The sequence below is a fragment of the Mixophyes fleayi genome, chromosome 11, assembly GCF_038048845.1.
Source record: "Mixophyes fleayi isolate aMixFle1 chromosome 11, aMixFle1.hap1, whole genome shotgun sequence".
Taxonomy (NCBI): Eukaryota; Metazoa; Chordata; class Amphibia; order Anura; family Limnodynastidae; genus Mixophyes; species Mixophyes fleayi.
The window spans coordinates 13,768,560-13,785,111 of NC_134412.1; the positions used below are offsets into that span (position 1 = coordinate 13,768,560).

Genomic DNA, 16,552 nt, shown 5'->3' on the forward strand with positions numbered 1-16,552 from the left:
ATTTAATAATTGGTTAATATAAGCCACCTACAGCTTAAATGGTAAAATGTGCCCTTTGCAATCTGCAAGTAGATATATTCTACCTGCATTAACTGTCTATGAGTAATTCATCAATGTATTAGGAATGTAACCTGTAATTTATGTTGTTATCTATTGTAAATGTATCACTGTGTGGACAGAGGGATTTCATACATTAAGATTAAGCTTTGAAGGTAAAGTCAGCAGATTCCCGTGAATAGATAAAAGTTATTGCAATAGATTAAATGCTAATAGCCTTTTGTCCACAGCTATCTCTAGGGCAGGCAGGTCTTTTCACATCTAGTTATATGTTAATTAGTTGATTGTGAGCAGTCTCTGATTTTATTGTCTAGGACAGTCTAAATAAAATAATCTTGCTTGTCCCTGTGATATATGAATGTTATTTAAAAATACAATATTATTATCTACCTGTGCGACTTATGTTATATTGTGTGTGTATTGAAGTGATGTCATGTATTTGATAGGGTAGGCATAATAGGAAGAACTTAATGTTATGAAGTAAGTGAGCACTAGAGGAAGAGAGCTTGCATGAGGAACACCTAATGTGAGTGGGGGAGACGCATGTTAGCACAGTTTGCAGGACTCGTGTGTTAGGGGTACAAAGCAGGTATCTACATTCCGTTCTTTTGGAGTGCCTTTAGTGACAGTGCTTGTGTGAGTCAACATCCCAGGTTGAGAGACACAGGGCTGTTATTGGCATTAAACACAGAAGGGCAGCGCCATGTATTAAAAGATGCTACTCTGAACCACGGACCTTACTATCACATACCCAGAGACATTGAACTACTACCTGCAGGAGCTTGTTGCTCTCCTGGCTCCCGTGTATTATACATTTGGAAAGTTGCTGTTTTTCACTGACAGCTAAAGGAACAGCTCAGGGTCATGACAATAGGAGATATATTTAGAATAGAGTAACCACACATAGCCTCTCTAATTTCTTGAGTGAACATCATAATGCTAACCCACTGGAGGTAAATGTATCAAGCTGAGATTTTTCCATCGGGTTTGAAAAGTGGAGATGTTGCCTATAGCAACCAATCAGATTCTAGCTATCATTTAGTAGAAAGTACTATATAAATGATAGCTAGAATCTGATTGGTTTTCCAAACCCGCCGGAAAACTCTCAGCTTGATACATTTACCCCATGGAGTTCAAAAGTTAGCTATTAAACATGGAATTTTGAAACTACATTCCTTATCACCAGAGACCCTAAAAAAATATTAGAATATAGTTTTTTTGCTTGAATACATGGAGAAATATATTTATATTTTTTAATCTAATGGCTATATATTATGTTATTTTATTCACTATATATTTGTATTTTTTATTGTTATTTCTTTATTAATTGCTTTATTCTATCTTAATTTTGATGTTTTTGCTATCCCTGATTACACTGCATATTTATGTCATGCTATAGTGTTTATTTATGCCATGGCTTCCCAACATCTTTATACCATGATTTTTATATGTGTTATCTACACTTTATGTGGTTGTAGTTGGACACATTTTTCATGTTTCTTTTGGCACTTCACTTATGTATTTAGTAGTAGGACTAGATGGTTATGTGTTGGTTTAGCTTTAGGATTAATTTAATTTAAAATTGTAAATAATGTGACATTTTTGTGAGCCTGGGAGTAATACAATAATCACTGATTTCATAGATTTACTGTAGTCATCCCTAACATGTGAGTTAACCTAGGGAATTGCTAATTATTATTGGTTATTTATATGATTTGCTTATTGCAACAAAATAAAAGTTGCTTGTCTCTAAGATACATTTTTTTGATGAATACATTTAGTGAGATGGCAGAGTTAAGGTCTTAAAAACACAATGGAACATAAAGATTAGCAGTACACTGTGTGAATGAGATGCTATCATTTCAAATGGTTTTGTTAGTTACTTAAAGGTTTGATAGCTCTCCAAGTTAGCTGTCCAATGATCCTTTAGTTCTTTGTGCAGGCAGAATGTTACTCTTTGCACAGGTGATAATCTTAATTAGTTAAGAAAGTGATTGGCTGACACACATATGGAGGAGGGTTAAATACCCAGAGAACTTGTTTACCTGACGAAACGTATCAATTGTTCTAAATCTGGTGAACACTCAATAGAAGTTTCTGATATTAACAATCCCGCAAGTATTCACACTATTACATCTATTGCCTGGATGTGTATTTTTTGCCAACAGCTAAGGAAGTTATGATTTTCAGTAACGGGACAATCGGCTCCTAATTAATACACTAGATATTGCTGAGCTGTTTCTGCTATATTTATTTATTATTTAATAAAAGTCTTAATACCCATATTTTTTCAAAACATGACAGCTTATATCTGTTCTGTCCACTCTCTGCTAAACTCTGATTTATAACACTTATTCTTATTTGATAAGAGATAATAGAGACAATTTGATACAATCATTTTATTTGCAGCATAACAGAATTATTAAAATCAAAGTCTATGTTTGGAGATATAAACTCTACACCCTAAATCATTTTGAAGCAACAACTCCTTATACTGGATAGAATATTTATCATCTTCAGTGTTACACAAGAAATACCTGGGATTTAAGACTTAACAATAATATTTGAGGGGGTGCATATATTAATGGATATTCTTTTATAAACCTACTTGTGATTCAGTGTCTACTGTATTGCTTCAGAAATATTAAGTCGATTTCTGATTTTTAGGTATATATTTTTTAATACTTTTTTGTCATTTCATGTGTCTTGAGCCATCTCTTTGTTTTTGAAGTTTTCTTGATTTAATCTCTAATATTATGACACCTTATTGGAGGCTTAATAAATTGGCTAATTTTGGAATATATTTTATTCCAACTACATACATACCTTAATGTGTACTGTCCCTATATTTTTCTTTTTTTTTCTTTTGTGGTACTAAGAATTTTGGTACTATTCTGTAGACTGGCTGACTTATTGCTGTTAGCGATTGGTATTAACTTTAGGATAATAAAGTAAGTTGAGCACCTAGGTATCTTATATTTTGCCTTGCTCTCAGGCTTGTATAATCTGATGGTCACAGACACTTTTAACATATTGCAGATAAGCTAATAAAATAAATTGGACACAAGCATCGGGCGCACGCTGTGGTAATATGAGAACAGACTGGTATACACTTTAGAACATTGACTAGTAATGCTATAAAAAGTGGAAGACTACCAATTACTCTATAGAAGAAAAACATCATGGGAGAAATAATTGTGAGCTAGGTGAGTGTCGGGAGTGTTTATCTGTCTGTAGCTCTGATGGAGCTCTGATTGTTGGTGGTTGTTCTGGTAGCATTGTCTAGAAGCCAGGGTCTGTAGAATGTTGGAGTAGCTGAGATCCATAGATAGTCAATCGATGTGCATGAAACACATACATACAGTAGTGGCAAGTTTCAACAAGATGTGGTTAATGTCCTAAATTAACGACATAACAAGACACAAGTAATCTCCTGATATCATGTTATATGTTAATTACAAGATGCTATAGCACATTCTAAAGTCAATCCCATACAAACCAGATGTATTTTATGTCATGAGATAATATCATCATATGTTATGAACATGATTTCTGTACTGAAACAGTAATGTCTGAGGGTAATGACATAAAATCCTTTGAAACTTCTCATTAAAGAGACATTGCTTAGTGAACTCATATACATTACATGTACACAACAGAGGTAAAAGGGGACCCTGTAAAGTGAGAAACCTGGCTCCTTGTACTGTGGAATAGGAATGGAAAAGTGGGTTTACATAAAATGTTTTACACTATAGGTTCCTTATATGCTAGAAAACTCTGTAGCTGTATGATATGCTGTTTTGGGCCCTCACCTTCTTTATTTGCTATTATCTGCATTTCCACAGCTATTATTCTGCATTTGTGTAGAGAACAGTGCCTCTACACTACACCAGTAGTTGGAAAAGAGGGTACAAGCTTCAGTCTGGGAGGTAGTGATGGGCTTAAACCCTGGGTACATCAGTTTAGTAATGGTAGGTCTTGGTAAAGACCAGTCACATTACATGTTACACTGCATTATGAAGAAAATTGTTATTAATAAGACATTTTTTTGTCAAAATGTGTGATATCTCCCTTAAAAAGAAAAACAACATAAAATACATGTTATATGATTTAATGTATTAATTTATTATTCAGTATGGTTACAATGACTGTAACTTTAGTGTGCATTTATCAGCTCTACTTGCCGGGAGTGCAAATAAAATGCTCATTCTCAACTTCTTGTAGACCAACCAATGCACTAAATTTAAATTTGCAGCCCAGAGGAGAAATGCAGCCTTTGTAACTGTAGTCTTTAACGTTCTCATCTGAAAATAAAGAACATTTGGAATCATGTAATACAATCTACAGGTAATTACAGTATTTTATCAATTTATAATGATGTACAAGACATTCTGATCATGGTTACAGTGTGTATCAAGGTAAATATTTCCATTGGGTTTTGTAAGATTAGTTTGTTTTATAAACACAGTATGGATTAAAGATATAATATATAATAGTCCATGTTGAATCAGATTTACCAGCTACCATGGTTAGTAGATATAAAATGTAAATCATTACCAAAGCTTGTACTACTGACCCGAAAAATAAAGTTCTCTTGAGCTTATCTTATAACTTAGTAGGCATCAAAAATATATACAACACACATGGCTCATATTATCTCCATCAGTGTTGTTGTAATGTACAATGCACCCGAGATTAGCATTCTGATTGTACCCAGACTCTATTCTAAAGCTAATGTCATCAGTGTGGCCATTAAGTAGTTTCTCCACCTTACAATGGAAAGACAGAATTGAAATCAGACCACAGCCACTATAGAGATGCCCTCTAGTAGGGAGATATGACGGTGAAAGATCAGCCCAGAAACAAATTCCTAAGGGTAAAAACTATCCTAGTATAAGAATGTTTATGTGGTTGGGAGAGTTTGTAGACCTTTGTCACTGTGTAATCTTTATTCTTAGCACCCTAGACTTAGACTTTACAGCCTGCTGGGTCCTAGGCTGGATGGTGTTTCCTGTTACAATTATAGCTTAACTAGTCCCATTTGCTTCATCCGTCTCCATACTCATTCCACCATTAACTGTATTTCAGCAGAGATATAAAGTGACAGTGTAAGTATATGATATGTCTCTGAGGGGATCATGTCCTTCAATATGCTAAACACCAATATATTCAGTATTAGAGAGATTATATGAAAATTGGCTGAAATATGGCCAAAAATCCAATGTTGCCACAAGTCAAGTTGATAGTAATGTTCATTACTAGCACTGAGTATGACAAACTAATGACATAGATAAACAATACAGAACCTATAAATTGCAATTAAAAATATACCGTATATACTCGTGTATAAGCCGAATTTTTCAGCATACTTTTGTATGCTGAAAAAGGGCACTCGGCTTATACACGGGTGAACTTACCTGGTGTCCGGTCCCTCGGCTGTCAACTTCTGCATATGCGTTCCAACAACAGGAAGTTTGGCATTTGGAGCGCAAACTTGCGTTCCAAATGCCGAACAACCATGCGTTCCACTGCCGGGTAAGTGAAAAATCTCTCTCTCTCTCTCTCTCTCCTTTTTGTTTTTTGTTTTTTTAATTTACAGTGCAATTACATAATGAACAAACAATACAGCCACCATGTTCATACATTTATATCCCTACCCCTTATATACCCCTTTATTTAGGTTAGGTTGTACCCAATGATTTTATAATCATTTATGAATGTTCCTTGTCATCTAGCTAAAAATGATTTCATAGATTGAACCTATCATTTTTATTTAGGTTTTTAAATTAGCGCTCTTTTCCACCCTAGGCTTATACTCGAGTCAATAAGTTTTCCCAGTTTTATGTAGTAAAAATAAGGTGCCTCGGCTTATATTTGGGTCGACTTATACTCGAGTATATACGGTATATAACTATGGCCAGTTGCAGCTCTCAGTACCTGCTCTGGGACCTGAATGTTAATGCATACAAGGAAAAAAAGATATTGAGAGCGCAAAAACTGTGAACCAACAGTTTAAAATCTAAACAATTAATTTAATATAATAACCAAATTAGTACAATGAATATAAAAATAAACATAACAAATAAATGTATGAATCCAGCAAGTAAGGATGGGAAATAGCGATCTAATTGAGGCTAACAATATCTCAGTCTAGTTCTTAATAACGAACAGAGCACATAGAGAAGTCTCTCCTGAAATGGATGCAAAGAAGGTAGAATTACTAATTGGTGAGATGGCTCACATAGAGATTAAAATGCTTGAATGAGCACAGCTACGTGTGCAAGAACACATTCTAGAAGATAGATTTGCCAAATATTATAGATGGTAATAAGCAGATTCCTTCAATCTGCAGATGGTACAGTTCACTAATTAGTAAAATAACCCACAGAAAAATAGAAATGGCCAAAGAGCACAGCTGTGTGTGCATATTGCTTGGCCAGAAAGAAACTCAGTGTGAGGGAAACAATAGCCTTAAAAAATGGATGGTACTTAGCACTTATCTGCGATGGACAATTTCCATGTTAAGAGTCCAGCCTCCAGACATTGCCAAAGTGAAGTCTCCACGAGTTGTTTATCGGAAACCTGGCCAAACTCGGGGTGTACGAATCAGAGTGCCTCTGATGAAACGGTTATGGTGCCAAGAATCGCATCAGGCTTATTGTGTATCCAAGTTGGTGAGGATTGGAGCTGATTGATTCGTACTTTGTTTCTGATTGTTTATATTTTAAACTGTTGATTCACAGTTTTTGCTCTCTCAATATCTTTAATTCCTTAGTGACATAGATAGAGAGGTGAGCATTTTTCTACCAATTGTATTGGTTAATATCCATTTGACTGTTCTTTTTTTATACTCTTATGTTCCTGGGTTTGTATTTACTTGTAGACTTTAAATACTACCATGCCTCCGCCATGCCTATTACAATTCTGATTGTCCAGGAAAAAATGAAAGTGGTCAAATAATTTTGGCATGTGGTAAAGCCAAATCAGGTTGGTCATAAGCGTATGATTGGTGTAACATGAAGTGTCCAAATGTTCTAACTGGGAATGTTTGGAGGTATGTAATAACACATCTAGTATCTCTAAAGTAATGTTTCATAAACCAAAAGATATCTCTTTCATATGTATATAGAAATACATTACCTGGATCTCTGACTTTTCCAAGATAATCAACACATTGGTCTTCTGGATGAATACATCGCTCAGTATCATCGCTTATACATTCTGTCGAACCAAATTTGAAGCAGGCGGGGCATATTTTTCCTTTACGTTCTATGTCCTCAGGAGGCACTAGGAATGTATTATTAATGAGTTCCATGTTATTTAAACAATCACTGTTAATTTAATGTATTCATTCTTAATAAAAATGTATGTAAAAGTTCAGATGTAGTTCTTGCAGTGGACATTTTGCAGTAAGCATGGTTTTTCTACACATATTCACAGCTAAACTGATCAGAAATAGCAAGTTATCACTGATTTTTCATTTAACCCTCAGATGCATCATTGACTTAATTAAATCTATTACTACTTTAATTTATTTGAATCTAACAGAAGGTCCTGCACATCATATTGAGATTACCCCAAAAAACGGGGACAGTAGTCAAAAAATAATTTTTCAACAATACAAATTATTTAAAAATAATCCTGTCATCTGAATACAAAATGTAATTATATTTTTTAGCATTTAATTAAGAACCTGTTAAGGGTATTTCATCTCTGTCCCTATGTATCTCCAGTAGAACACACTCTTGTGATTTTCCTTCTCTGGGAACAGGTAGATTACTCAGTGAGAATGTTAAATAGATTAAATTAAAATTGCTTGATTAAATAGTACCTTTCACCCACACAAAGTAGAGACAGCCATTTTGTCAACTGAACTAATATCCACCCTATGTATTCAGTAGGAACCTATGTCTCCTAAAGATTGGTCATGCCTTATGACTACAATGCCACTGACATTAAATAATGTTTGCTGACAAAGAAGAGTGATCAGAATATATTAACAAAAGTGTCTTGTACACTCGTAGGATGGTCACATATTAAACAAGTTGGCATTTGTTGCAATGTCGTAAGGCTTGAGGAAGTTCTACCATGGGATTTATTCAAAGTGGACATGTCCCAACAACCAGTGGAGGCAGACAATATCTGGGTTGAACCAGTGTGCAGTCAATCAATATGTTAGCAAACAATGACATCACTAAATCTCTACCTAAAGTCCCTGGCTTATATATATATATATATATATATATATATATATATATATATATATATATATATATATGAACTAATGGCTCATTTGATTTGATGGATGACAGGCTCATGTATATTAGTTTATCCCACAAAATGTGAGTAAAGTTTACAACCATTTTAATGGGAAGCTGTCATCAAATACAACTTTTTATTTAGTATGTTATATAAAATGAAATGTAGTTGATCTTTGAATATTTAATAATAAAGTAATTCATATCTGCTATTGTTATTGTTTAGTAATGAAACTTGTCCTCTTAAATGTATGAATAGTTCTAGGCTCAAATAATTTAACCATGTTCAAAATTTCGATCTTCATGAAGCCCTTCTCTGTGGAAACCAGTATTCCATAACTTGCACTTATGAGATCTGATAAGAATGACATAACTGCCCATAGGTTGGAAATATAGCTCTGCATATACCGTATATACTCGTGTATAAGCCGAGTTTTTCAGCATACTTTTGTATGCTGAAAAAGTGCACTCGGCTTATACACGGGTGAACTTACCTGGTGTCCGGTCCCTGGCTGTCAACTTCTGCATATGCGTTCCAACAACAGGAATTTCGGCATTTGGAACGCAAACTTCCTGTTGTTGGAACGCATATGCGTTCCACTGCCGGGTAAGTAACAAAAAATCTCTCTCTCTCTCTCTCTCTCACTCTCTCTCTCTCTCTCTCTCTCTCTCTCTCTCATCCCTGCCCCTTTATTTAGGTTAGGTTGTACCCAATGATTTTATAATCATTTATGAATGTTCCTTGTCATCTAGCTAAAAATTATTTCATAGATTGAACCTATCATTTTTATTTCGGTTTTAAAATTAGCGCTCTTTTCCACCCTAGGCTTATACTCGAGTCAATAACGTTTCCCAGTTTTATGTAGTAAAATTAGGTGCCTCGGCTTATATTCGGGTCGACTTATACTCGAGTATATACGGTACATGCTTTTGTATGAGTGATATCTTTTCTTATAACTAGGTACAAGGTCAATTAAGGATTTATTTGAATGTGTCTTTACCCCAATAATCTGGTTGTTTTTGGAAACTAAAAAGGGTTTGTGGTCATAGCAGTTTGAATGTGTTATTTCTGTTATGTGCACACATGATTGGTAGAATAAGATAAATTTGGTAGATTGGAGGAATGGACATTTGGTGTTCTGATATTTTTAGAGCAAATGTTAAATTTCATATCTTTGATTTTGTAGGATAATAATGATTGCTATAAATGTGCTAGAGGCATGTGAATAACTTCTGATTTAAGTAAGGAGGCTTTTGGTGAAGTTTATTGTAGATACAGTAGATGTAAAGCTGCATAGTAAGTTTAAAAAATAACGATCCTGGTCCATCAAATTCAACTTACCTAAATACTAATAGATCTGATCCAGAAGAATCAAAAACAAGCACCTTGTATGACAATTAAACCATTCCCCCGCCCACAGCCCTTTTATTATACTTATTCGTGATCAAGATTAAAAGTCCATAAATAAAACACTTACTCTTGTAGTTATCAGTGTTGCAGTTATCCCCTGTGCAGCATTGTACGGAAACTCTTATAATTGCATTATTGAAATCAGAACAATAGAGTTGTTTACATGGAAAGCCTGGATTGCAATCTTTTCTAATTGAATGATACGTGGAATTTCCTGGGGAATGATAGAGATATGTGAAAATGTCACTTTTAGTTCACATTAGAGGCTACATTATTCCTTACAATACACCATTTTCAATTTGAAACATAACACGTTGCTTGTTTGAGTGTTATGACTCCCTCTGAGTCTATCAAATAACTTGTATAGATTTAAATATGATGTGACCAACCATTATGCTGATGGATGTAGCGACTGATTTAGTGCTTATATTATCCTGTTTACAAACTTCCACAAATATTATTATTGTAATCATTATTATATCTACTATCAAGATAAATAACATTGATTAAGAATTAGGCATCACAAAATTGACATTTAAAAAAATAAAAGCTTAATTTCAATGTGCCTAAAACCTTGATGCCTGAAACAGCTAATTACATAGTTACATAGTTGATGAGGTTGTAAAAGGACACCAGTGCATCCAGGTCAACCTAATTAAAATGGTGATCCAACCCAAGTACTTATACCCCCTACAACACTCCCCGGTGTATCTACCTTTGAAAGTTTTCCAAAATATTAATAAACATCTCATTTCTCTGATCTGGGGGTAAATGTATGAAGCTCCGGATTTTTCAACTCCGGCGTGTTCAGCGTGTTCGGCGATTAAATTTAAAGCGGCGCTGCACTGTAAAGGGAAGTTTCCCTTTACAATGCAGCGCCGCTTTAAATTTAATCGCCGAACAAGCTGAACACGCCGGAGTTGAAGAATCCAGAGCTTCATACATTTACCCCCTAGAGTAGTAAGAGAGCAAGGGTGTGCTTTAACACATTATCTAGAACCAACAAATTCAGGAGGACTGCCCATGCCCAATCTTAGAATTTATTCCCAGCTTACACATTTGGTCTCTTGGTTAGGCGATACGCAGAACACCACTCTCAAACACTTCTTTGGTGAGCAGACAGACCCCTCCCTTGGAACTTTGCAGATTTTGTTATATTAATACATACCTAGTGAAGAGGCCCCTAAAATACGACAGGCATCAATGATTTTGGCAATATCACATGCTCTTATGGGAGGTGAAGGTATAGACCCAGACACTCCCTTGTGGTTTAATACTGTTTTCAGGAAACTGGTGGGGTTGGAGGGTTCAATGATGTGAAAGGTTGCGGGAATTCACACCATTGGTCAAATATGTATAGACAGCCAATTAGCTTCATATGAACATTTGAAAGCGACCTTCCCATTACTCAACAATTAATTCTTCCGGTATCTACAGATGAGGCATGCACTGAATGCCCAATTTCCTGAAGGTTTGATTCATATGTCAGATTCTTCGATTAAAAATGTATTAGGATCTGCAGGGTCATATAAAACTATTTCTGTGCTTAGGTTTCAGCAGATCCATTTTTACATTGTACATAGTATACTTAACACCAACTAAGATGCACGCGATGGGACTGTGCACCTCTTCAGAGTACCCCAGGTGCGGTATCACTGAGGCACTTTTTGGCATATTTTATGCTCATGTCCAGTTCTCCAGTCCTTCTTGGACCAAATATGAGAGGGACTGCATTGCCTCCACCCTACCTGTGACCCTATTGTTATGTCCTAAGATCTGTCTATTTGGCACTACATGAGAAGAAAATGTAAGTAAATCACACTTTAAATATATATTTACCTTAACCTCCTTAACCTCCTTGGCTAAGGTTATTAAAGCTAGGGGATGGATGGTGACTGAACCACCTAGTGTATCTCACTGGATTAATCTAGTTACTGAAGTATGGAGGCATGAACGGTTCATGTATGAAAGTAGAAAGGCCATACCTAAATACCATAAAATATGGCACAGCTCGCATGAATGAAGTAATGTTATCCACCCTCATCAGGATGATATGATGGGTTTGGGGAGTCACCAGGTGGATGGCTAACTCTCAGCCTCTGTGCAGCTTCCATTGATCTGACCTGGAGTGTAGTAAACATGCTATGATGATCTCATCATCCTAAAACTTCAGTAGATACCTCTGTACTATGTTTATAGCGACATAGGCAGAGATAGATGTTAGTTAGATTAGATGTTAAATATGTTATTTGTATGTTGTAACTAAAAAATCTCAATAAAAATACTTTATTCAAAAAAAACTAAAAACAAAAAAAAGAAACGTAGTGCTTACAAATAATTTATTACACAATGATCTTACTGCCTATGCATCCGTATTTCCTATAGGAGATGTAGTTTACAACTGATGTGATAAAAGACATTCAATATATTACATATAAGGGTATATTCACAATATAAAGTATTTGTGTTATGTACAAAACAATGTACATTAATGTCAACATAGAAGCAGACGTACATAATTATAGTTTCCTAAGTCACTCTGTTATTTACTGAAAAGATGGATCCGTTTCCTTGCACACCCAAGTGTTTGCTCTAGTGAATTATTTTAACACTTACCAATTTCTAAGAGTTCAGAAGCTACCATGCATTGGGTACAGTTAGGACAGTTAACTGACTCTCCTTCACACGTGTCACTGTTTGTTTTCTGGCACTGGATACATTTAAGGACATCATCTAAAAGAACGAAAGAATATTAATTAGATTTAATAAGTAGAACATTATTATTTGAAAAAAGTACTACCGATAAAAAAAACATATCAACAGTACGAACATCGGACAAACAACACTAATTATCTCACAACATAAATAAATATATTAAGTGAAATACACAGGGAAGGACATGAATGATCATTTTACCTTACAATAAAAAAGGAATATTTTAGTATAATATCCATTTTTTACATAGAAACATTGATTTTGACTGTAGGAATGAACCTATAGGTCCATCTAATCTGTCATTTAAATCTGTGTTTAAAAAATAGCAATTATTTTGTCCCAAGCATTTTGAATTATTTTGCCAAATGAACACCATATATACTTGGTTATTTATTAAGCAAACTTTAATCCACATAGATATCTTAGAAAGGACTAAAATCCAGGAAAAAAAGAATGCAATATACATCAAGATTAGAAAGGAGTTTCTGGTCTGTAATGGTATTGTATGTAGTCAATTTGCATTTGTAGTAGATACTGCTTAAGAAATTCATAATTTGTCATAATGCTAACTGTTCACTTGTTTATGATTGAAATTGAAAATTAATCTCAGCATACTGATTTATATACATATAATTGTTGTAAATGTCTTTTGCATTTACTTGTAGTGTCTTATCATTAAAACCACATTTGATGCTGTGGAAGAGGGGTACAATTTAGCTAATTATTTTAAAACGTCAATAATGAACCCAATGTGATATATTAGGCTATCTCAACTAGTATTATCGTTTCCCCAAATCACATAACATAAATGTAACTTTTTGGGGATTTCTACATGAAAATTTATATAATTTATGAAAAATAAAGGTCATTCTTACACATCTAATGAAATGGGCTAAATAGGAAGGAAGAAAAACATTTTCATTTTAAAAAAGTAAACCTCTTACCAGTCCGTGCAACAGCACAGATAATGCTGAGAAAGATCAGGATGGATTTCATCATGGTTAGAGTGAAGTTGAATAAGACACCCAAATTCACCTGTTTTCTGACTACCTGTGACTATTGTATTTATACACTGAAATCTGGAATGTGTAGTTCATTTTATTTGTCTATTCACTCTGTTCCAAAATATCCTATTGTCTGCCATGCCATGTATTGCATCATCATGTTTACTTGCAAATAAACATTGGCAACTGTTCTCATTGCCATATGTTTTCCAACCATTGTCCTGAGTTTGCCTAATATAAACATATGTCATTGAGTACATAGCCAGACCAGATTTTTAATTAATTTGTTTGTTTTAAAACACGCAGATGTCTCGGTTGTTTATAGAATCATCTTTTTCCATTTAGTATCTTGGGCATTGCCTCAAAACAAAACACTATGCAAAATAAGCAGATAAATGCACTGTGGTAGATGACGGGGATGTAGGAACTGGACGACTAGACGAGGGATGGCTAGATCTGTAACAATTTATATATAATTTTTGTGATTCTCTGTTTTTGTTCTTAATGTTGCCTTTGTTTCACTGTAAAGCCAAGGCAAAATTATAAGTAAAAAGGACGTAAAATAAAATTATGTAAAAACAAAAAAAAAAGTCACGAGAACCAATAGGAGTTCCATTTTTTTAGAATTGGAAACCTGAATAAAACACTATAATAAACATAGGTATAATGATAAAAATGGAAATTTGTAACAAGAATAAATCTTTCTAAAATAAGAGTGAAATGTGAAGTGATCTAGTTGACCACCACACACACCATCCCAAAGAATAAATGCTCTCTGGTTGGAATTTTTTTTTAGATTCAAATATTTCTTCATGTTATGATAGGACAATCGATTTACTGGTCTATAATAGCAGTGAACAACTTCTGGGTTGGAATACCAAGCGAGGCTGCACAATTTGTTTGGATCCATTAATTATTAGATATGCAATACTTTATTATGGGAAACACCTATTTTGGGACTACAGAACAACAGCATACTGCTACATGGGGTTCCAGAGGAATGGTACAATGCCAAGTGTGGTCAAATAACAAAGGGGCACTGATACATGGTTCCCCAGAAACATGGCAGGCTTATTCAGGGGGTTAAAGAACAACAGCATTATGACACACAGGGTCCAAGAATAATGGCATTGTGAAGACACCAGATTTGGTATCCTCTAGTGGTTATTTGATACACTCAGGTAAATGGAAATTATGCAAATAAATTTAATTTATTATGGTATTTTTCAGGATTGCAAAAGATCAAAACAACTGTACAGCCAGATGAGTACCCAGAAACCCAGCAAAGGTATCCACAATACACTTTCCCGATTTAGGCAGAAGATGTTGGTAGGTCTCCGATGATAGTGTACAACCTTTGCAAGCGAAGGTCCATATTGCTTAGTATAGTTCCATGTCTCTTTTAATAGGGTACAAGCTCACTTGTCCTATTATTCGTAGATCCTGTTCCAAGCTGACAGAACCATAGCTCCTGCTCAGTCTAACATGCCCCATTGCATCCCTCTTTTTCTGCCATCTTGCAATAATTGTCAATGAGAGGGGCTAGTTAGTGCCATTATGTCTGAGTTTGGGAGAAGAGCCAAGATGTCCCAGTTCTTGCATATCAAAGGCTGATAGGACAGTTAACTTAATTATCACTAGGACAAATAAGATAAATTTGAAAATTTAAATTGACATTGAGTATGTGGGCAATAGATCCAACATATATAAAGAGCAATTTGCTCTTTCTCACTCATCCATTAAGAAGGCTCTAGCTAACACTAATACTACACAGGAAATAAGTCTACTGTCTGTTGCTAGTGATTTTGTACAGTCATGACACTCAATAATAGACTGAATATTCAGTAAGTTCTTTCATTACATCCAATATTTTAAGATCTTGGCCAAAAGATTATAATCAAGGTAGCTTCATTTTGGGGCAACAGACCATAGTAAACTCCAAGAGCCTGATTCATTAGGGCACGAATTCTGAGCGCAAATTATGTCCCATATTTTACGCATGTATTTATGATTTGCGCACTCCCAATTTCATCATGGATTAAATCTCAAGAGACGTAGCAAGATGAATTTGTCCGTAAGTCGTTTATATCAAGTAAAAGCTATGCAGCGCACTCCTGCGCTTGATCACAAAATTGAACGATTTTTGGGTGTGCAGCACATGGACATGTAAGCATGCTATACATTGGAATAATTAATAAATAGTTTAGCAGAGTAAGTTTGCTTTGAGTTGAGCTTATTATTTAATAAGTAGCTTTGAGTTTACTTTGCAGCAGAGTTCTTAGATAAATACAACATTATTTACCTTAATTAAATTTTTGGCTCTACAGTATGTACACAGAATGTTGTATTAACCTAAGAATTCTCTTGCAAATTAAACTCAATGCTATTTATTAAAAGATAAATACACAACTACACTCAACTGAATTCAACGCAACTGGCCTCAACTATTTATGTATTTCTTTGAATGTATAATAATGTATAGTAATATACATTTTAAATATTATACATAATGTACTTTACTTACAAAGAGCCTACTTTGCAGGGGAGTTGAATTTGCATCATCTGCCAGGGTTTTGGTGGCAATTGATTGAACAGAAACACTTATTCTTATTCGAAAAAGTGGAGATGTTGCCTATAACAACCAATCAGATTCTGGCTGTCAATTTGTTATTTTAATGAATCAGGCTCTTGGAATTTACTATGGTCTGATGCCCCAGAATGAAGCCACCGTGATTGTAATGTTTGAAAGAAGGAAGAAGTTGATTAAGTCTATTGGCCAGGATCTTAAAATAATGGATGTAATGAAAGAACTTTTTGAATATTCAGTCAATTTTTAAGTGTCATGACTGTGCAAAATCCCTCGCAACAGACAGTAAACTTATATCCTGTGTAATATTAGTGTTAGCTAGAGCCTTCTTGTTTATCTCTGTTTCCCACTTACAGAGAGGCAGCCAGATAATGTGATGTTACATTGTGAAATACCCATTTCAACACATAGACAATTGAGTAGCTTAACAAAGACACCCCTACACCACTAACAGATGGTCTTGACCAATGGATTGACTTGGGTAATATCAAGCACATAGTGAATCAGAAATGATCATTAT

The 16,552-nt window shown here is 34.7% G+C and overlaps 1 protein-coding gene across 1 annotated transcript; it reads right to left on the minus strand.

Annotated features, from left to right (window-relative positions):
• Nucleotides 1–4,158: 4,158 nt before the first annotated feature.
• On the minus strand, nucleotides 4,159–13,506 carry LOC142106717 (phospholipase A2 inhibitor gamma subunit B-like). The gene is made up of 5 exons (XM_075189711.1): nucleotides 13,386–13,506; nucleotides 12,343–12,459; nucleotides 9,794–9,940; nucleotides 7,193–7,344; nucleotides 4,159–4,356 (listed from the first exon to the last, which is right to left on the minus strand). The coding sequence occupies exons 1-5, from the start codon at nucleotides 13,438–13,440 to the stop codon at nucleotides 4,234–4,236; spliced, it is 594 nt and encodes a 197-aa protein (XP_075045812.1). The 5' UTR covers nucleotides 13,441–13,506; the 3' UTR covers nucleotides 4,159–4,233.
• Between the last annotated feature and the right edge of the window lie 3,046 nt (nucleotides 13,507–16,552).

What these genes read in the sequence shown, in the direction of transcription:
- LOC142106717 (XM_075189711.1), bottom strand. Translation starts at nt 13,440, where the DNA reads ATGATGAAATCCATCCTGATCTTTCTCAGCATTATCTGTGCTGTTGCA. An exon ending in CTGTGCTGTTGCACGGACTG is followed by an intron (nt 12,460 to 13,385) that starts GTAAGAGGTTTA and finishes TCGTTCTTTTAG; the next exon opens with ATGATGTCCTTAAATGTATC. An exon ending in AAGTCAGAGATCCAGGTAAT is followed by an intron (nt 4,357 to 7,192) that starts GTATTTCTATAT and finishes TTTTCAGATGAG; the next exon opens with AACGTTAAAGACTACAGTTA.